The sequence below is a fragment of the Nicotiana sylvestris genome, chromosome 2 (assembly GCF_000393655.2).
Source record: "Nicotiana sylvestris chromosome 2, ASM39365v2, whole genome shotgun sequence".
NCBI lineage: Eukaryota > Viridiplantae > Streptophyta > Magnoliopsida > Solanales > Solanaceae > Nicotiana > Nicotiana sylvestris.
This window is the reverse complement of record NC_091058.1, coordinates 26,724,520-26,747,437: the sequence shown is the minus strand read 5'-3', so window position 1 is coordinate 26,747,437 and position 22,918 is coordinate 26,724,520. Positions and strand designations below refer to the sequence as shown.

At 36.0% G+C, this 22,918-nt stretch overlaps 4 protein-coding genes across 4 annotated transcripts; 3 read left to right on the top strand and 1 right to left on the bottom strand.

Moving 5' to 3' along the window:
* The first annotated feature begins 4,179 nt into the window (after positions 1–4,179).
* LOC104219407 (universal stress protein PHOS32) lies at positions 4,180–9,207 on the top strand. The gene is made up of 2 exons (XM_009770099.2): positions 4,180–5,085; positions 8,965–9,207. Exons 1-2 carry the CDS (start codon positions 4,377–4,379, stop codon positions 8,982–8,984), a joined length of 729 nt encoding a protein of 242 aa, XP_009768401.1. The 5' UTR covers positions 4,180–4,376; the 3' UTR covers positions 8,985–9,207.
* A 1,497-nt stretch (positions 9,208–10,704) lies between these two features.
* LOC104219424 (uncharacterized) lies at positions 10,705–14,686 on the top strand. The gene is made up of 5 exons (XM_070164578.1): positions 10,705–10,788; positions 12,624–13,111; positions 13,301–13,400; positions 13,514–13,732; positions 13,994–14,686. Exons 1-5 carry the CDS (start codon positions 10,705–10,707, stop codon positions 14,684–14,686), a joined length of 1,584 nt encoding a protein of 527 aa, XP_070020679.1.
* An 862-nt stretch (positions 14,687–15,548) lies between these two features.
* Positions 15,549–16,028, top strand: LOC138883855 (uncharacterized mitochondrial protein AtMg00810-like). The gene has a single exon (XM_070164574.1). It carries the CDS (start codon positions 15,549–15,551, stop codon positions 16,026–16,028), a length of 480 nt encoding a protein of 159 aa, XP_070020675.1.
* A 3,428-nt stretch (positions 16,029–19,456) lies between these two features.
* Positions 19,457–20,652, bottom strand: LOC104219399 (zinc finger protein CONSTANS-LIKE 2-like). The gene is made up of 2 exons (XM_009770089.2): positions 19,983–20,652; positions 19,457–19,717 (listed from the first exon to the last, which is right to left on the bottom strand). The coding sequence occupies exons 1-2, from the start codon at positions 20,496–20,498 to the stop codon at positions 19,664–19,666; spliced, it is 570 nt and encodes a 189-aa protein (XP_009768391.1). The 5' UTR covers positions 20,499–20,652; the 3' UTR covers positions 19,457–19,663.
* Between the last annotated feature and the right edge of the window lie 2,266 nt (positions 20,653–22,918).

Sequence of the window (22,918 nt, the reverse complement as noted above, 5' to 3'; positions counted from 1 at the left end):
TTGGGAATTATTTTGGAGTAATTCGTATGAGGCAAAAATCACGTGCTCACAGTGACTCCAGAGTGACCTCCCAAACTTGTGGAGTAAATTTGTTGTAATAGTCAACTGAGTACCACTTCCAACCCAAACCTTACCTTTGTATTTCAACATCTCATTTTGCAAGGCCACATTCTCTACAACTACGGGGTCAAAAAGGATTTGAGTAAAATTATGAGTTACTTATGGATCTCCTTCATAGTTGCTAATTATCTCCTCATAGGTTGTACTTTAGAAAGGATATTACAATCAACACGGGTCTCATGAATTCTAGAGTGTGCATCAGCTATAATATTGTCAATACCCTTGTTATATTGTATATCGTAATTGAGGCCCATCATTTTAGTCAAGCCTTTATGTTGCAGAGTAGTAGAGATCCTCTAGTCCTTGAGGAACTTAAGACTAAAATGATCAGTTTTACTGATGAAGTGATTAGGGTGTAGATAATGTCTCCATTTATCAATTGCCATCAATAAAGCCATCAACTTTTTTTTATACGTTGATAAACCTTGGTGTTTCAGGCTCAACACTAGGCTCAAATAAGGTATAGGTTGCTTATCTTGTAACAACACAGCACCAATACATGTACCACATGCATTTCCACAATAAAAGTTTTATTAAAATTTGGCAATGCCAACAAAGGAGTAGAAGTCAATGCCCTTTTCAACTGTTGAAATGCCTTATTTTCTTCTTCACCCTATTCAAAAGAACCATTTTTAACAGAAATATCAAAGGTTTACTAAGCTGAGCATAACCCTTAACAAACTTCCTGTAATAGTCGGTGAGACCTAGAAATCCTCTCAGATCCTTGATGGTTTTTGGCTGAGGCCAGTCCAATACTGCAGTCGCCTTGCTAGGGTCTGTCCCCACCCTTTCTCCAGATATAACATGCCCCAAGTACTCCATCTTATTCTGAGTAAAGTCACATTTAGATCTCTTAGCAAATAATTGATTCTCCCTCAATAATTGTAGAATAATTTGCAAATGATTCAAATGATCCTTCAAAGACACACTGTAAATAAGTATGGCATCAAAGAATACAAGTATAAAACTTTCTGAGATAAGGACCAAAAACTTGGTGCATCAGTGACTGAAAATTCGCAGGTGCATTAGTAAGCCCAAAAGACATCACCATGAACTAATATAAGCCATGGTAAGTTCGGAAAGCAGTTTTGTGCTAATTTTCTGTCTTCATCCGAACTTGGTGGTATCCTGATCTCAAATCCACCTTAGAAAATATTTTGGACTTATTTAGCTCATCCAATAGATCTTCTACCATTAGAATACGGTATTTGTTATTAACTATCAATGAATTGAGTCTCCTGTAATCCACACATAGCCTCTAGGTATTGTCTTTCTTCTTTACTAGTAAGGCAGGAGAAGCAAAGCATGAATGACTAGGAACAACAATTTAGGATTTCAGCATCTCTTCAACGGTGTTTTTAATGGTATTCTTTTGATCAAATGAGTATATATATGGCCTCAGATTGAAGGGTTGTGCTCCTGGGACTAATGGCATTGAAAGATCATGAGTTCTTAGTGGAGGTAGCTCCTTAGGTACATCAAACACACCCTGGTACTTCTGCAATAATGATTCCACCTCCTTAGGCAACTCAATCTTAGTTTCCATTTCATGATTGGACTTCAAGATACAGATTACAGCCACATTTTCACAGAAGTTTTTACTAATAAGTTTTCCTTATTTATCTCCCTCATTATGAACAAGAGAAGAACTTTCCTGGTGTCCCATCAAGGTGACTAATCTATCTTCCAAATAGAAGAACAAACTAGGGGGCTGGTATTTAGGACAAGGGGTGAAAACATATCCAGCCAGTTCATCCCAAGAACCAAGTCACAACCTCCTACCCTCAGTACTCCCATATCAAAACAAAAAAAATTCATCTCGCATTTGCCACCAGAATCGAGAACAAACTTTATCACAATTCATTACTTGCGCATTTGCTATATTTAGTTTCATGGCACAGGGAATCACCTCTAATTTGAGACTCTTAACAACTTGGGATCTACAAAACTGTGAGTAGACCCGGAGTCAATCAAAATAGATAAGGGTATTTTCTTTGCATAACCTAAAATTTTTATTATAGAGGGAGAACTGGGCATCCCCAACGCCATTCAAAGAGATATTTTAGCTTACACTTCCTCCTGAACTTCCTCTCCTGCATCATTCTTGTTTTCACTAGCTTTACCCTCTTCTTGCAGAGCCTACACTTGTTCCATAACTTGCATCTGGGCCTCTGGAATCTCACCTTCCCAAGTGATGGTATTAAGTATTTTGAGCTTACGTTGGTGGCCAGGAAAATACTTCTCATGACATCTATAACAAAAACTTTTATCTCTAGTGGCATCAAAAAGACTGTTTGGTTTGAAGAAAACTATTGGTCTGGGAACAAGGACCTTATTGTTGGAGGTTTAGAGGTTGGTTATAGGTTCCCTGGTAAGACACAATGGCTCTAGAATTGGTTAGAGGGTGATTTGGGTAATGGGAAATTCTAGGAGTAGTGTTTCTGGTCAAGGCTCTGAAAGATGCTTCATAGGATTTAGCTATTTCGTATGCATCCATTAGAGATGCATGATTGGCTAAACTTACTAAGGGCTTCAACTCATGTTTTAATCCACTAATGTAACTAACAATAAAATGAGTTATATTCAGAAGAGGGTTTACCAGTAACATGTAGGATTTGAGTTCATCAGACCTTTCTTGATAGCTATCCACTCATCCAGTTTGTTTTTTATTATTGAACTCATCAACAATTTCAATGGGTCTGACATTTCCAAATCTGCTACACACCTCAGCACAAAACAGAGGCCAGTTGGTACCCTTTTTCTCCAAGATATAACTATCAAACCATATATTTGCTTTATCCTTCATGTGTATTGATACATAACTCATTTTACTCTATTCCAGAATTTGATAGATATCAAAAAACTGCTCACACTTCCTTATCAAACCTCTGGGATTGAATCCTGTGAACTCCGAAAAATTGATTTTTGCTTTAAAAAGTTTTGCAGATGATTCTGGAGTGGGAGTAGCTGTAGCAATTGCATATAAGGGAAGTAAATGAGGATTCCAGGTGGTTAAAATAGTAGTGGGCAATAGAATAGTACTTGTAATGGTAGGAGTAACAGGGGGAGGCTGGAAAAGACAAGGATGTGAAGATTGTGGTCAGTGAGCTCCGATTAGGCAAAACAGGAGAAAAAGTGAAGCCCCTTCCTATAGGGTAACTCGTAGGAGCCGAAAATGGAGTTACTTGAGCACGAGAGTTTGATGCATGTCCAGATTCACATATAACTATTGGTCCTGGAGCTTTCGACATCGTAAATCTTGGAGATGGAGGTTGAGCAGAAACTCCTGCCATCTTCACTGCGTCAAGTTGAGATATGATTAGTTCGAGCTTCCTATTAGTCTCTTGGATCTCGCGCAGCTCCAAGGAGAAATGATTCTGGTTGGATTCGAGCCTCTCAAATCGTTGGGCGTTATCAGTTGCCATAGCTTGAAGCTGAGTTTCGAGCTTTTTCGTACCATCTTCAAGTCCTTTGAATTTCTGAGTTTCCGCTATTACCGAGCTTTCTGCAGAATCGTGCTGCTCTGATACTATTGTCACGAGCTGAGCTATGAAAGAGCTCAGTCATGAAGAAACATAATTTGAGAGAAGAGAATAGAGGAAGAAGAAGATAGAGAAAAATTAGATAATATTTCTGATGATTCTGAAAATGAGTACACTGTGAGCATGTAACGAAGCCAACCTAGGATTCTCTATTCTAACAACATACTAGCCACGTGTCTCTAATATAACTACAAAAATTAAAATGGACTGAATTAAAAATAGTACTAAACTTAGGACTTGCCACTAATTACAACATTAGCTAGCTTAATTCTCGACAAATAATGGCGCAACGAGGGAGAGGGGAGGGGGAGAAGTAAAGAAGAAAAAAAACAAAAAAGCCAGAGGTGCAAAAAAATGAGATAAGGAAAAGAAAGGTGGTAAAATACTAGTACTAGTAGTATTAGATCCAATTTTATTAAAAAAAATCTGAAATTAAATACGGTATAATCAAAGTGTACTGTATTGTACTGGATAGGATTAGCCAAAAGTCAAAATATTGGCCATTTCACATTAATTAGAAAATACTCTAGAAAAGAGGTGCAAAGAACATCTAATACACTCGATCCAGCTAATTCCTGTAACCTTTCTTCTCCCAAACATCTTCTATTATCATTCTCTTCCGTCCCAAGAAGAAACACACACACACACATCGGAGATCACAAAAAACTCAATAACTTTCCAAATTCTCCAATACCCATTTCCAGTTCTCCATTTATGGCATCACCAAAAAAGCCACCGGCAGAATCCGACCGACCACCGACGGCGATCATGCACCAACCTGCATCCCCACGTTTCCCTTCCGGAATACCCACTTCACGCGCCAATCGGAAGATCGCTATCGCCGTCGATCTTAGCGACGAAAGCGCTTACGCCGTCAAATGGGCCGTCCAAAATTACCTCCGACCAGGTGACGCCGTCATTCTCCTCCACGTCCGTCCTACTTCCGTCCTCTACGGCGCTGATTGGGGTGCTATAGATGTCTCCGTCGACACTACAAATGAAGAATCACAGCAGAAATTAGAAGATGATTTTGATAACTTCACAACTACAAAAGCTAATGATTTAGCACAGCCACTCGTTGAAGGGAATATACCGTTCAAGATTCATATAGTGAAGGATCATGATATGAAAGAAAGGCTGTGTCTTGAAGTAGAGAGGTTGGGTTTGAGTGCAGTGATAATGGGGAGTAGAGGGTTTGGTGCTTCGAGGCGTAGCATAAAAGGAGGGAGGCTCGGTAGTGTGAGCGATTATTGTGTGCATCATTGTGTTTGCCCTGTTGTTGTTGTTAGATATCCTGATGATAAAGATGGGGTTGCTGCTGCTGATGCAAATGAAGGTTCAGTTATAAAAGAGACAGATGGGGTTCTTCACCCTGTGCCCGAGGATGAACCAATATACCATGATGCCGAGGATAAAGCTGCAGGTATATCTTATTGATCAGTAATATCTTTGCAAGTAGGCATTCTGTATGTTTTTTGTGTAGTGATATAAGTTTTGTTTGAATGATTGGATGTTGATTACTACCTCAAAGGTCGTAACTTTGTATGATGGTTTATGCATTTGCACCTTTGTCTTTGAATCTTTTTGTGTACCTTTAGGTATGTGAAAGTGGTCTGTTGTAATTACTCCATCAAGGAGTTTGATTATCAGCTAGGAAATGAGCTGATGTGGTTTTATGTTGCAATCAGCTAAGCTAGTTGTAAGTAATGCCTTATCAAATTTTATTTTGTTTCTTTACCATTGGATGATTTATTACAGGAGAATTTTATGGGGTTGTAGTCTGCGAGCAGGGTTTGACTATTTCACTTTGATAATTTATTTTGGTTTTCTGTCTTATGTTCCCCTTTTTAGCCGTGTTCTCGTGTCATATTCTGAGCTGGGATACATATGTAAGCATGTGCTTCTGACCAGTAGATGATGCACCATTAACTGCATTTGGATTGCTGGGGTAAAATGTAGGAGAATAAATAATGTCATGGTTAATCTAGTAGAGATAATTTAAATTTTGTAAAAAAAAAAAAAACGTCTCTTTTTCCTCCTCCCTCCCTTGAACTCTATTAGTTCTGCACATTCAACAACCTAAGCTATCCTATCTTTCCTTGGAATATCATGCTTATGCCTTTTCAATGCTAGAACATCTGCATTTTAGTTTGGGCATTTTTTATGCTGTTCACATATGCAAATGCATCTTTGGTACAAGAAAATTCAGAAAATACATAGCCACGAATAATATGGCATATTGTGAAAGAAAAGAAAGGGAATGTTAGTTCCAGCCTCCACCTTGTGCTATTCTTTTTGGCTGCAAAAGATAATGTTTATATAATAAAGATAAACATTACATATTTTAGCATCATTCATATGGTTTTGCTTCTAGCATAAGTGGTTTCTGATTTGTCTGCCTGTAGTACCTTTAAGGCAAAAACGAGGAATGAACTATGCCAATACTATTAGTCAGTTGCATATTGCTTCCACATTTAGCTAGTTTATCTGCTTACCTTGTAATGTTCCCTAAAGTTGTGCTACCTTGTAGGTATGTTCTTGAACCCTCTTCCCTTTTCCGGTGACGAATTTGATTTATTCCACGTGACCATGTTTTTGGTTACTGCTAAACCCTCTTCTTCCCGAGAACAAAACCATTACTGACACTCGAACTTATCAAGAGTATCAACTGAAAGTTGCAAAGCAAGTTCTCACTTGACAATTTAGTTTTCTCTTGTCTGTCTGTTTTATTCTGTTGCTTCTCACTTGAGTTCTCTGATGACATGGCTTTTATTTTTCAAAATCAAAGCTGATTGTGAACTATCTCGATAGTTGGTTTGTTTGAGGGGATTGTTTTATTCTTCAGGTTCGGCCTTCCCGCTTAAACGTAATTCTGAATTTTTTTAGAAGATATGGGTTAATAAAGAAGTCAATATGTGGTTTTTCCTAATAAGCATGGATTTTAAAGCTAAGCTTTGCTTTAAGCATTCACTCCTCCTAGTAGTAATGGAACTCTTCTACTGCTACTTTATGGAAGTTGCATCATGTATTAAGCAAGTAATTCTTGCTTTAAAGTGCATGTCCAGTTGTTCTAATATGCAAGTTTTCTCTCAGAATTTGTACATGTCATTTGTAGACTGCCTTATTCTTACACTGTGGTTACCGACAAAATGTAGCTGAAAATTGAGTATGTCTTGTTTTCGTGATGACTATGGAAGCTAGTCTTGTGAGTATGAAGTCCCTTTTCACCACTAAAGGTCCATTACTCTGCAATCTTATTCACATTTTTTTCAGAATAATTGCTTAAAATTCCTTTATTTGAAAGAGCCATTGAGAAGTCAACCTTTCCCTCATGTTTTCATGGAGTATTTGGTGTCATAAAAGACTGATCTCTTTTTCCTATTAGTAATGTATTTGGATCTTTTCTACCCTAACTTTCCTAATCTGAGATATTTGCAAATAATTTTCTTGGACTAATAATTATAATCTAGTTTCCACTATCTTCAATATGTTGTTCTCCTTATATAATTTAACAGTTTTCTCTCTATCTCATAATTAACAAAATATTTTGGAACCAGCTGTGTTGTGTTTCAGCACCTAACGTCTTTGATACTCACCAATTATTAATTTTTGCAAAAGAACTGTCCGTCTGTTGGATAATCGATTAGTAGAGAGCAATAATTGTTGTGTATCTTCGCGTATTCAATTCAACAATGAATCAACTACTAGTATGGTTGAGAAATAACTGTCTAATCGTGCTATTTTAGTTCTTTGTGGAAAAAAAGATTGACCTGTTTAAGTTGTTGATATAGTACTATTTGACAGTCAGCTACATTTCTAGAGATGTTGTTGTGGGGCTTTTATCATCAAGTACCATCAATTGGATAGTTTGTTCTCTTAAGTCACCTATTAAAAGAAGCTTTTTCACCTAGGTTATTTTTAGATGGGAGAAGGGGGAGAAAGAAAGGTAAGCAACATAAAAAGATTTCACTGTGGAGGAGATAGGTGCAACTGCTGGTATGTAGGAAAGGTAACAATAGAGATAGACAAGGAATGAACAGTGTTTCAAAAGCAGGGTTACGGTGATCTAGGTCTGAATTGGTGTTGACAAATACAGGTTGAGGAGACGGAGGTAGGGAGGCGGCGTTTTGAATTAGGCATGTGGATGGTTGCTGGTAAAAATGGTGGCAACGAGGAGAGAGGGAGGGTGATGTTCAGAGGAGGTGGGTGGCGATTGATACAAGTGGAAAGAGAAAATGCTGGCCCTATCATTCAGATTTCAGGGCATGGTACTTAGTAGTGCAGGGTGAAGGAAGTTGGGAACATTCAACTTGAACACATTGCTTCTTCAGCACTGACATCTAACATCAGCGTCGAATGTTCTCCAGTTGAAAACTAGATTTTTGACCCCCGTCTGGTACCAACCTTGCATCTTGTGATCTCACTGAATTATGTTAGTTTTCCAGCTCCCTAATTTGTACTTCTTGCATCTTTCCCTTTTCTGACAAGTGAGAGCTATAGTTGGTTTGACACGCCATGACTTTTCAGCACACCACTAAGTGGCATTCTGCATTTTCACCATGCAGATTGATTGGACGATATTATTATTTTCTTTGAATTAAAGATGGAACAATTGGTGTATAAATTTTAAGCAGCAAGGTCAATGAAGCAAGAATTTGGGTAGTGTCGGATCTTTGTTGTAGTGTGCCAAGGGGGCCAACTTTAAAAGGGGAATGTTTTTTGGAAGTGCTATTTAATAATTTTCATGCATAAATAGTTTTAAGCTTATTAACTGTATGTGTATGTACAATTTAAACCTGGATTCTGATCAATCAGTGGGAGGAGAATTCCATGGAAATTTATGACTCAATAGGCAATAAAAGATTGAAATATTATTGAGTATTTGCAATTTCTAAATGGCTGCTTCTAACCACCCTTCCTTTAATGTACTGATAGTCACTGGACACCTGCCCCTCTAAACTGTTCCAAAACCAATCTTGAAAGCTGAGATAAGATAATATGGAAATGTTATCAAATGGCTTCTTAAAGCTTAAAATAGAGTGGTATGAGGTGTTTGTTCTCTTTTCTGTCTGTTTGATTTTGTTAGTTTTTGGTACCTTTTTTAATTTGTGAGTAAATTCCTTTCAAATTGCTGTCTTCTACCGGTACCAAAAGGAAAAATCCATTGAAAAAACAAGCCTTTCTTTCTGCACTTAGAATTGCTTCCATCTAAACAATACTCTGTCATTCGATTAAATTCAAATCATGTTTACTGGCTGTTCTGGATGAGATTGCTGATACCTAAGCTCTCCTCGTTATGCAGATTTGGAGAAGGCTTCTTGAGTAAGTTGAAGGTGCAGAGATGTTCGAGTACTCTAGTGAGACGGAGTTGGTTTTGGTGGTTTTCAGTGCTTTCTTTCTGCTTATGGTTGTCTTCTGTGTTTCGAGTTTATGAAGTTTGAAATGCTTGTTATTGTTCATGAGCTTCTTCTCTTTGTTTTAGGTTTTAAAAGTGGCTGCCTGCTTTTTATGTGGAATAACTATCTTTTGAAGCTGCTTTGTTCAACTTTCCATGTTGATTGCATGTGCTTGCTACTTTGCCTGAACTTTTTCTCTTATTCTGGATAGTTGCTTCTTCTTTTCTTTCTATTCAACTTTTTTTTTTTTTTTTGAGATTCAATTGCTACAATCCTATGTGTCTCAGATAATAAAGATTCATAGGTATAGTGTCCCCAAGCTAGAAAGAATCCTTTAATTGTTGAAGGGACACTTTTCCTATTTTTTTAAGGCATATTACAGTAATTGTATCACAAATTGAGCCTTAGATTTATCTGAAACTCGCAGTTTCTAGATATAGATAGCTGAACTGGTTCCCTGTTCCTACACCCCACAAATAGCAATATGGCCTTCTGTTTTATTTTCTTTTAATGTAGTTTACATAATGGAGTTGGTTTAGCTTGGAGAAAATGTTTTTCTTATCATTTTGGATATCATTTCTTGGATTATTTTCTAATATTCAGTTAGGTATGATTCTGTATTAGGCGTAGGATAGTGTATGAGGATAATGTTTTGACCATCTTTTCAAGTATAAAGGTTTGACAGCAACTTGATTAAATAATGATATGGAGTTGGAGTTGGGATTTTTATCAAAGACAATAACTTTTGCCAGCACAAGTCACTGAATTCATTTTTCTTATTTTAGTGGCAAATATTCTTTGAAAAAAATATTTACTATAACTTAAGTAACCAAATACTGGAAAACCCGGTAGCTACTTTTTGTCATACCAAATGGTCCAAACCCACGTCTTGCTTCATATCCTGAGGACATGGCATGGCATTGGGGGCATAATCATGGGAAACAATCTATGTGAAGTTTGCAATTACTACATGTTTGTTAAGTGGTGTTTTAGCATTAAAAGTAAATTTCAAAGAAGAATTTAATGGGGTGGACCCTGGTGGGGTTGCAACTATCAACTCAAGTCCTACATTAAGGGTCATTTGGTATGAGGTATAAGTAGATATAGTGTTTGATATAAAAATTTAATACCATCTTAATACTTTGTTTGGTTAGCAAATCTGGTACAAGTTATCCCGAGATTAAAATTAGTACTAGGATAATGTATACCTTGTATGGTTGGAGTAATTAGTGTCGGGATAACTTATACCTTCTTCTTAGAAATGATGTAATTGTCATTTTTAATATAACATACCAAACAGTGGATAAAAAATAATCCTAGCATAATTAATCATAACATAACTTATCCCAGCATAAGCCGTATTGTAACCAAACGACCCCCAACAGTACATGGAATTTCTAAGGAAATATCTTCAGTGATATTTTGGGAAGTATACAAGCTGAGCAAGGTAAGTGCATCTTTAATTTTATGTCTAAACTTTAATTTTTCACATATACACACAATTTCAATTAAAAGTAGACGAACTAATAGAACTCGCCCTAAATCTCGTATTTCTAAGACCAGAATTGCGAAATGTTAATGCTTTGCAGGTGTTGTTTTGAAAGGAAGAAAGAAGTGATAGGGGAACTTATTCCCAACAAAAAAAGATGGAGACCTCAAAGTATGTACTCGAAATTTGTCAGAAATTGGAAGAAATAGAGTGGTTAAGAACCAAAAGAGCAAAGAAAAAGGTCAATTTGGGGATATGTTCCAGAACCATATATGTCCATCAACAGTCACTTCAGATTACAGCTCAAAAATTCGAGTGCTGCTTTTAGTGAATGAGAAGCATCTTCTATTCATTTCTGGTGGCCAAAGAGAGCAAGTTGGCAATTTTTTTAACTTAGACTAAAGTGTATTCAGATTTGGTATATAGGCATACTTAAGCTTGAACAACAATACGCCCTTCTTTATTACATTTAACACTCTATACTAGAGAAAGGAATATCTCTGTGTCATCATCTACTCTTAATATGTGACAAAATCTTGTTTACTTCTGAGTTCTGATGATCAATAGAGGGAACAAGTGTCTAACATCTTTTCGTCTTATCCTTCCTTGGTCCAAAAATTAGACAGCTCTTTTCCCTCTCTGGACGTTCCACATTGAGATAGAAATTCGTTTGTTCTTCTACCTCTTAACCATCTATTCTCTTTTAAATTACTTGGATATCACAAACATAAACATTGGCATATTTATACAAACAAAATACAAATTAAATATTTGCATAGCCAAGCACTTATCGAATTACTTAATATTCAATAGTTAATCCAACACTGGGCCCATGTTATATTATTTATGCTCCAAATTAAACTATCAGTTATATATAGACGTACGTGTAAACTAAGGAAGTTAGAGTTTCTAAAATACTGAAAAATAAGTTATTGTCTACTTATATAACTTTAGGCTGTCTACATCTTATCATCTAGTTTTGAAGTTGAGTCCGTAGTTAAAAGCAACGAAAAGGAAAAAAGAAAGTAAAAAATTGAGGTAAGTTCGGTACTGTTAAATGATTAGGCCAAGTCAATGTGGATTTCAGTGGCTATGATTCAACGAACCAGAGCAAAATTTTCAGGAATCATTGTCTTTATGGTTGTGAAACTGAAACACACAAATCAAATATCTGATCAAGTGAAATAGAATCCAAAGATATTTTCAGTTTAAAGGGCCTAGCTAGACCGTACCTAAGAAAAGCAATAGACGAGAAAAAAATAGATCACTTTATCGTATGGTTATAGTGTATTGAGATACATATCAATTGCATATAGGATAAGCTAAGGGGCCTAAGTGTACAACTTTAGAAAGTTTTGTCCTAATGTGGAAAGGCTGTTATAGGCGGTTAGAAGTGGGTGTTTATATAAGAGCTCACACGTGTATTTCTTCTTCTTCTTCTTAGATCAATACAACAGTGTTTTCTTCTTCATCTCATTTCCTCTCCAGATTCATCACAAATTCATTTGCATGTTGCATTACTGTGTAGATTCGATTAGTTTTATCATGGTATCAGAGCGGCGATCGTAATTCCGTCGAGATTCAAGCAAAATACAGTAGATCGTAGCTCCGAGAAGCTGATTTTCAGACAGCAATGGCGGAAATGAAGTTGCATCTTTAGATCGCAATCATCCGTTGTTTTTACAACCGTCAGATGCTCCAGGACTTGTCTTAATACCGCTCAAACTCACAGGACCAGATAACTATGCCCTGTGGAGTAGAGCAATTTCATTGGCACTCCGGGGAAAAAGCAAGCTAGGGTTTGTGGACGAGACTTGTGTAAAAAGAATATACAAAGGAGAATTGGCCGAATAATAGGAAAAATGTAATGCAATCGTGTTGTCTTGGATTGGGAGCACCGTGTCAAGCGAATTGATGCTAAGCATTGTTTATGCCTCAAATGCCAGAAAAGTGTGGAATGATTTCTAGGAGAGATTTGATCAATCAGATTTGACAAGGATCTATCACCTCTGGACAGCCATCGCAACCTTAAGACAAGGTACTGACTCTGTCACTAGCTATTTTTAAAAAATAAAGGACTTGTGGGATGAATTGGATGTGTTAGTACCACTGTTTTCATGTGACTGTGAAGAAGCTCGACCTTCAGTAGAACACCTAAGATCTCAACGTTTGCTGCAGTTCCTTATGGGACTAAATGAAAGTTATAGCAATATAAGGAGTAATGTGTTGGCGAAGAGGCATGTTGTGACTGTTAATGAAGCCTATATGACTCAAGAGGAAAGTCAGAGGTCTTTAGGTGTCATTGATACTCATAGAGAACCACTCACTATGCTAGCAGGGAGAGGACAAGACTTTAAAGTAAGGAAACCTAGAATGGTTTGTGAATATTGTGGGTATAAAAGACATCTTAAGGAGAATTGCTTCAAAATAATTGGATATCCAGCTGATTTTAAGAGTAAAAGGAAGAATCAACCTACAGGTGGAAAGGTGTATACTAACAATGTGAATATGAATGCAAACAGTGAGGAAGGGAAACAAATGAATGTGCAGATACAAGGAGCAGGGTAGTTCTTCACAGAAGAACAATATCGACAATTGGTGAGATTGCTGTCAAAGCCAACAACTGCAGAAAGTTCTGATAATTTTGCAGGTATAGTCTCTCTATTATCTGATGCAGGTATGTGCGATTAGGTAATAGATACAGGGGCAACACATCATATTACACACTGTAAGGATATCCTTAACAATGTTAGAAAAGAAGATGACCAAAGGAAACATGAAGTGCAACTTCCTACTGGAAAGAAGTCTCAAATAACTCACACAGGAGAGGCCTCCATATTAGGCAATAAGACAGTAAAAAATGTCCTATATATGCCAGACTTTAAATTTAACCTATTATCAGTGTCTAAACTAACAAAGGATTTATGTTGCTCAGCCACATTCTTCCCTGATGCTGTATATTATAGGATCTCTACAGTGGCAGGGTGATGGGGATTGGTAGAGAGAATAATGATTTGTATCTTCTTAAGGAAAACATTACAGTGGTAGCTGCAGGAGTATCTCTGAGAAAGGAAAAGGAAACTGAACTTTGGCATTTAAGGCTGGGACATGCTTCAATAAAGGCAATGCAACATATTCCAGAGTTACAGAATAAAGTGGATGTGAAGGCACAAGAGGACTGTCAAGTATGTCCAATAGATAAACAATGTAGGCTAAAATTTCCTGTTAGTAGTACTAGTTCTACTGAAATTTTCAACTTGTTCACTTAGATGTTTGGGGACCACGCAGAGTACCTATATATGATAGAAAATATTTCTTTGTTATTATTGTTGATGACTATAGTAGGTACACTTGGGTATGTTTGATTCAGTCAAAGGTTGAAGTACTAGTTGTAATAAAAAAACTTTGTTGCAATGATTCAAAATCAATTTGGTATGATTGTAAAGGTGTTGAGTTCAGATAACGACACTGAGTTTTTTAATTCACACTACAATGAATTGTTAGCCACATTGGGAATAGTACATCAGAGTAGCTGCCTATATACCCCTCAACAGAATGGCACAGTTGAGAGAAAGCATAGGCATATATTGGAGATAGCAAGGGCACTGAAGTTTCAAAGCTCAGTACCAATAAGGTTTTGGGGAGATTGTGCAAGAACAGTTATTTATCTGATAAACAAGCTGCCCATAAGAATATTACAAGGGAAATGTCCATATGAAGTATTACATGGGAAACCAGCAAGGATAGATCATCTAAGAGTATTTGGATGTCTTTGTTTTGCAAGCAATTTACCTGGAGGAGATAAATTTGCACCAAGAGCAAGGAAGTCTATTCTTATTGGCTATTCAGAAACACAAAAGGGTTACAGATTGTATGATCTAGACAGTAAAAGAATATTTGTCAGCAGAAATGTTACATTCAGAGAGCATGTATTTCCTTTCAAGGAAAATATGCAAATTGAAGAAGAAGACCTCTTTCCAAATACTACACCATCAGTTGCTCCAACTGATACCATGTCTTCCCAACCTACTCTTCATTCAACTATTGAAGGACAACTTTCTACTGAGGGAGTGACTACAATAGATCCAACAGCAACTGATCCTGAACAGACAATCATTAGTGAACAGACAATAGATTGATTCTGAACCAGCCATGAGTCTAGCAACAGGGATTGATGATGTTGAGGATCCAGCTGCAGAGATTGAAGATGTTGAGAATCCAGCAGACACAAGCCAATCATCTGATACTGAGTTGCATACTAGAAAATCCAACAGAGCTTCTAGACCATCTATCTGGCTAAAGGACTACATTACCACATGCAAGCCACAGTCGAATCCACATTGTATCTCAAACTCTATATCCTACACTCATTTGTCTAACACCTACCAGGCTTATTTAGGAGTGTTTGCAGCTGAAGATTAGCCTAAATCCTTCAGCCAGGCATGCAAGAACAAGAACTGGATAAAAGCAATGTCCTAGGAAATTAATGCTCTTGAGGACAATGCTACTTGGGAGATAGTTGACTTGCCAATAGGTAAACGTGCTATAGGATCTAAATGGGTGTTTAAAATAAAACACAAGGCAACTGGGGAAATAGAGAGATACAAATCTAGATTGGTGGCTAAGGGATATACTCAACAAGAAGGTTTGGATTATCATGAAACTTTCTCCCCTATAGGAAAGATGATAACTGTGAGGATAGTGATCAGCATTGCAGCATCCAGAGGTTGGAACTTGTTCCAAATAGATGTGAACAATGCCTTTTTATAAGGAGACCTATATGAGGAAGTCTATATGGATTTGCCACAGGTTTTCCAGAAACAAGGGGAGAACAAGGTGTGCAAGCTGCTGAAATCTCTATATGGCCTCAAACAGGCCTCAAGGCAATGGAACATTAAACTTACTGATACTTTATTGGAAGCTGGATACTCTTAAAGTGCTCATGATCACTCTCTATTCACCAAGAAGACAGTTTCTGACATTGTTATAATCCTAGTATATATGGATGATTTGCTTATAACTGGAAGCAATGCAGAGTTGATAGGGGAGGCTAAACAGACTTTACACAGCTCTTTCAAGGTGAAGGACTTAGGAGAACTTCGTTATTTCCTTGGAATAGAAGTTCTGAGATCAAAGGAAGGGATACTGCTCACACAAAGAAAGTATGCTTTGCAATTGATCTCAGAAGCTGGCCTTGCAGCAGCCAAACCAATCTCTACTCCCATTGAACTTAATCAGAAATTGACTACAATTGACTATGACAAGCATGTAGGTGTCAAAGGGGAAGGGGAACTGGCGGACATTGGAAGCTATCAAAGACTTATTGGGAAGCTACTCTACTTAACCATCACTAGACCAGACCTCAGCTTTGCAGTTCAAGTGCTTAGCCAATTCATGCAACACCCCAAACAATCCCATTGGAATGCAGCATTACGTGTAGTCAGATATGTGAAATCAGCTCCTGGCTTGGAATTTTGTTAAGTGCTGGTCCTATCGAAAACATATCAGCTTATTGTGATTCTAACTAGGCCTCCTGCCCAAATACCATAAGATCAATCACAGGATACATCATCAAATTGGAGAATTCACTACTTTCCTGGAAGTCCAAGAAGCAGCAGATTGTGAGTCGAAGTTCTGCAGAGGCTGAATACAGAAGTCTAGCAGCAACATAAATTACTTGGTTTCTGGGACTGTTAAAGGAACTTCAGGTTCATGTTCATCAACCAGTTCCCCTGCATTGTGACAGTAAGGCAGCCTTGTAAATAGCTGCCAATCCCATCTTTCATGAGAGGACCATACACATAGAAATATATTGTCATTTTGTTCGAGAAAAAAATCAAAGCTGGACAATTAGCACCACGATATATCTCTACTAGTTTACAGCAGGCTGACCTTATGACCAAGGGTTTAGGATCAGCACAAGATCACTTCCTATTGTCCAAGCTTGGTGTGCTTGATGTGTTTCACCCACCAGCTTGAAGGGGAGTATTGAGATACATATCAATTGTATATAGGATCAGCTAAGGGGCCTAAGTGTACAACTTTAGAAAGCTTTGTCCTAATGTGGAAAGGTTGTTATAGGCGGTTAGAAGTGGGTGTTTATATAAGAGCCCACACGTGTATTTCTTCTTCTTCTTCTTAGATCAATACAACAGTGTTTTCTTCTTCATCTCATTTCCTCTCTAGATTCATCACAAATTCACTTGCATATTGCATTACTGTGTAAATTCGATTAGTTTTATCATAGTGGCTACAATTTTGAAAATAATGACATCATATCCACACATATCAAAAGAGTTCAATTTTCTTGTTTACGCAATGTGTTACGACCACACATAGTTCTTTATTTCTCTAGATTCCCTGATTCTCTTCAACGTTAACAACTTCCAAAGTATTATAATACTATAGTTTAATTTTTTATATACTAATAGTGTAAAAGTAACCTTCTACACTATCAGGTCAAATAAGAGAAATTACAAGTAACCTTTTATAGTACGTGTGAACTAGTTACCTAAAAAATAAGATAAATGGTCATCTTTAATTGGTTATAATGTACTGATATAAAAATTCTTTACGCCATCGATATAAATATAGATAGGCTAAATCCTAAATACTAACATCAACATTAGACAATTTGACGGATTGCAATTAAATTACTACTAGTGTTTACAGGGCACGTGGGGATGTCGTGAATTTGATATCAAATTGCAATTAATTTTATTAACAGGGATGTGTTGTGCACGTGGCCATGTCGAAAACTTTGCGTCTAATATGTCCGAGTCTGTTAATCTCATTTTTATACTCTTCTTCACCTGCTCACATATTTTAACGGTATAGATTAATAAAAGCGTCATGATTAAGGTCCTTCGCATGCTAATCAAAAGATTACAATCCTAAGATTCTTGATTATATGTTCATTAACCTTAACAAATTATGTTTAGCTGTCAGCTTCTCCCTAAATCTTCCACTCTGACATGTATAATCTAATGAAACTTTAATAACTCAGCACATGTGCTTCCACTTTTTATATTCGACTTAATTTTATTTGTACTAACTTCAATTTTTACATCCCTAGATTCTTGGCTATGTACCCTTTAACCTTTAGTAATTAATATTGTCTCTTTTAACGGGCACCCAATAATTGACATAATAGTTGCTGAAGTAGAAATGAAGATCATAGGATCATATTTGATCCCTAGCAAAGAGAAAGAAAATTACGATTGGTCCAACACTATTATTATAAAAAGCCAAAAAAATCTTATACTTTAACAAGAGATCTTGGCACCTAGTCCTACCATAACTCATAAGCAAATATATTTCTATGTACTCGATTGAACATGTATAGACCTAAAATAAAGCGTCTCTTTTTTTGTGCTAATAACTTAAATTTTTAATGATATAATGCATACTTTAGAAACAAGTCAATGAAATATGGAGGAAGAAAAAAAAAGTTTGAGCAATGTATATATAATAATTCATTGCTACATTATTTCTCTTTAAAAGCTATGGGAAGGGAGGTGCAGAAAACTTGTGGAGCAGGCAAAGCTTCAGCTAAAGAGCAAAGCTTTCAATAAAAACGACAAGTGTCTCAGGTTCATGCACAATCCTTCTAAAGTGAACAATTTGCGTTGTGACATTTGAGTCCAAGGGTCCATTGATAGCCATTGAAGCAATCAAAAATAGAATATGCCAAACTCTCCACATTTTTGTCTATCTCAAAGAGGTCCCACTTTATACCACAACAGAAACAATTGGTATATTTTTAGAATTTTTGGACCCTCCATACGTTGTTGGGTTTTGTTTGGGGGAGGGGGGAAATTAAGGAGAGTTGTTGTAGAGTTTGTTGAGTCAACAAGTGGACCGTTTGGTTTGAAATTGGACCATATATGTCAAGATAGAAACAATGACAAGGAAACTTGAGAGTCACAAACACACGGTAAGAAGATTCAATTATTCAAAGTTTGGTTGTGTTGGCTGGTAGCTAGTAATATTGGTCAATAAATTTGGGTCTTCTTTTGACATTATTTGGTTAGCTATAAAAGGCTACTCAAGTAGTAGTTCTTACATAGGGAATAGATTATATTTCCTTTCCTTAACGTCGTGCCACTAAGAAGAAAATCAAGAATATCTTACTTTAATTGGTAAGAACTTGGTTTTGGGACCATGGCTAACTCGGCAATTATGTGAGTAGGTAAATAATGTTATCTTGATATAGTTTAGGACTGAATCGCTTTTTCTCGAGATTAACAACGAATAATAATAACTTCAGTATAATCTCATAAAGTGGGGTCTGGGAGGAGTAGAGTGTACGTAGACTTTACTACTATCTTACGAAGGTAGAAAGATTTTTTCTGATACCCTTACATAAAATCTATGAAGAAAAAAAAAAGACTTTCGTTCCGGCAAGAGCTATTTTGCTAGAAGTCAACCTTCTACAACAAAAATATTTGCATTGTTCCGCTAAAAAACATTTTTTACAGAGCTCAGTGGACCGCTCGTCTGACTTAATAGGTGGTGGTATCACACTCTTTTCAAAGAAAACGTATGTAACATTAAGATGAAATCAAAGAAAATGTGATTAATAAGCCTCTATCTTATTTTGTTGTAGGAATGAGCAACATGTCATGCATTCTTTTATTGTATTTGGTGCAAAAACCTTTCTTGCTTGCCAATGAGTAAAACCATGACTTATTTATCATCACCTATAACTGAGAGTTGTCCTGTCCAATCATCTTTTTCCCTCATCTTGATTTCGGCCACATCTGGCATTCATTATTTTCAACTAAGCAAAAATAAAAATAAAGACGCTGTAAATGAAAAAAGTAAAACAGATTCACATCTAGAAAATAAGGACAAATAAAGAATCTTTAGTCTATGCAGTAATACTTGTAACTTAGCAAACTTCCAAGTAAGAAATAATCAATTATTATAAATTTCCAAGTAAGAACTCCAGGATTGATGTCAACAGCAGATGGAAACATAAAAAACTAGCTACCTTATATGTGTCATTTACAACTCTTCAAGATTTATTCATACCAACGATCTATCACTGCCAATATTCTTTCCCTTCATCTATCATATAACAGAGAAGCTTTTGATCTGAAAATTTCCCTACTTTATCTCCATGTCCATGAACTCTTCTTTACCTTCTCTTCAGGTCTTGAAATTCCCTGAAAATGCAAAAGAAACAGTGCACACTATAGTTTTAGATAATATTATTGGCAGGGGCGGAGATAAGGCGGCGGAAGGGGTTCGTCGCCAAAGAATTACACTGTAATATAAGGTCAAAATTATTTTTTATACATAAATTGTAAATGTTGAATCCCCTTGACATATTCGTGTATGTACTTTTAATATTTCGAATCTGCTTGTTAAAAATCCTGGCTTCATTAATCAATGGGAAGAAAAGTATGATGAAGAAAATTAAAGACATACACGAAAATGGGATCGAACATTTTCATCTGTTCTGTTTGGTGAAAACCCAATACTTGAATTGGAGACACCAACTACTCTTCTCCTATAAAATCTGCTAGTAGACTCTTCACTACTTGAAGAAGAACTTGACGCCAATGACGGAGGACGAGGCTGATCAGTAGTTGAAAAAGACAAAGGAACCACTTGATTATCACCATCATCTTCGTCACTGCTTCCGTCATCATCTTCATCATCATCTTCTTCTTCATCTGTATCATTATGATCAAGATCATGATCTGCCCCATCATTATTTTTGTGAAAACATGTCTGGCAAACAGAAACAGTAGGACCAAGTTTAGAGCCAGAGCCAGTCCATGGGGTAAGTGATTGGCAAGAATTGCAGAGAAGATTTCTTGAATGCTTAGCCACAAGGAAATTAGCTGCGTGAACTCTGGCATCACAATCCCAACAAAGACTGGCTTGATCTGATTCACAGTAAACTCTTGCTATACTATTGCATAACTCACATTTCTTCATTGCTCTCTTTATCTGCAGAAACACTTCACTGCTATATCACACATATAAAATATACACAAAAGAAAGAAAAGATTTTTAATTTTGCTATCTGAATTTTGGAGTCAATCCTAAGTCTCTGGAGTTAAAATATGATGTTACAAAAATATAAATGTGTACAAGGCTACAACCCTGAGTGGCCCTTATATAGAAAAGGTAAAAAAACTCAGCAGTCACACTGTCACATCACTAACCCCCCCCCCGCAACCCCAGGCCATCAACCACACCCTTTTTCCTTTTTTAAGTTTTGTTAGTGTCTAACAACTGTCCAATTACTAAAAATAGATTTTCTCTAAGTTTTAAGCTAATTCTTGAGCCAAGAAAAAATCTGGACTAGTTTTGGGTGTGGTATTGTGGTTTACTTATGGATAGGACAGGCCTTGTCTCCCATACGGTTAATGGCGTAAGCAGCACAAACGAGGACCACTGGTTCAAATATTTTTGAGTCTCTTACGATAAAAATCAAAATATGTTGGATGTCTACTCTTTCTCCACGATCTTTCTCTCAAATGGTTAATGACATATTAATGACATATTTTTTATGTTCAATGACATATTTTCTTCACTTTTCATGCCTATATAAAAGCCTTGTAATAGATAGGAAAATACACACAATTGAAGAAGAAAATCGCTTCCTTCTCTCTATCTCTATTCTTGTTCATGTTTTACTAAGTTGCTTTTATTTCTTGTTCATGCTTTACTAAATTCATTTTATTTCATAACACGTTATCAACACGAGTCTCTAACCAATTGTATATATATATCTACAAAAAATTTCCTATATCCAGAAAGATTACAATTAGAAGCCATACATATCATCACATGGTTAAATGTAAAGAGAAACTACAATGGTAAGTAATGAAATGTAAGAAGGTATGATTATCTTATACTTGTCATTCCTTTAAAATCTCATATGCACACAACTTTGTACTACACCTGTATTGCATAAGCACATATTAATATTACATCTTTTATATCACATGAATGGAATAAAATTTTCGAAGTTCTATATGTTAAAATCATAGTAGCAGTTAATTGTTGATATAATGCATGTCATGGTAACCAAGGATATTTTATATAAATTGTCTTATGCATATTAATGTGTTAACTATCTTCAATCTGTCCTGCCGCTTTTAACATTTTCTTTTACTTGGATGAATATTTTTTTCTTTTGGATTTTTACACTTGCATATAGTACCAAAAAAAAAGAAATAAAAAATAAAATAAAATTGATCGTACTGATTAAAAGCATAAATCATCTTGAAGAAAACAAGAAATACTTCAGATCTTTATCTAGGTTGATTAATTACTTCTTTGAAGTTTGGAAAACAAACCAGCTATTGAGAAAGTATACTTCATAATTTATGGTCGTATCATTTGAAAGCAAACAATGATTAGTATGACTACTAGAAGAGGTATTTTTGAGTATCCATGACCTACTTGATGTTTGCTACTGACTTACCATTTTTAAGTATTTTATATGAATGATGCACAAGCTACAACTGGTAAGTTGTTACCTATAATGTCACTTTTCAGGTAATATAAATGCTGAATTTATGTATTAGTACTATATATGTGTTGTTACCTATATGGTGTACTTTTGATAAATTTATTCACTAATTGCTTGGTTGAATTGAGTGAAGGAAAGTCATGGCGTTAAATCAAATCCAATAGGTAGGGTATACCCCGAAAACAACAATATTTTTGAGAGAGACTCAATAAATATTATGACAATGATTTTATGATCCTTCTAAACTCTAATAGAATTTAGAAAAAATATTCTGACTACAAACGATTGTATTTCATATAGATGCTACAAATAATTAATAAAGCTTTACGCTGATTTGAGATTTGTACACTTATTTAAGAAAGCAAATTTGATTTGCTAAGTTACAAATTAGTTGTGTATAACTTTTTTGGCATGTGATTGAAATTAAGGCTTGAGAATGAATCTCAATATTGTTTAGCCTATTATGCCATTAATTGAGGAATAGACATCGGGATCAAGTCCTTATGCTCCATAATGAGAAGAGTTGGGTTTGAGTCCCAATTTATTATGGCCTAACATGCTTTTATATTGGTAAGACATTGGGTTTGAGTCCCAATGTACCATATTGATGATATAATGATGACTAAAGAAAAATAATATATTTTTCATGAAAAAGTATGAAAATTGTCCCACTTGATTTGCTCCATTCTTGAAGTGAATATGATAACAATGCATAATAAATTTCAATGAAGACAAGTGGTTGAACAATGAACGTGGGCGTTCCAAATACCAAAATAATAATAATCATCACTATGATTATAAATGGAGAACAATAAGAGTTCTCAAAATAGTCCTTCAAAATGTGATGACAATGTTTACCATCAAATTGGTATGA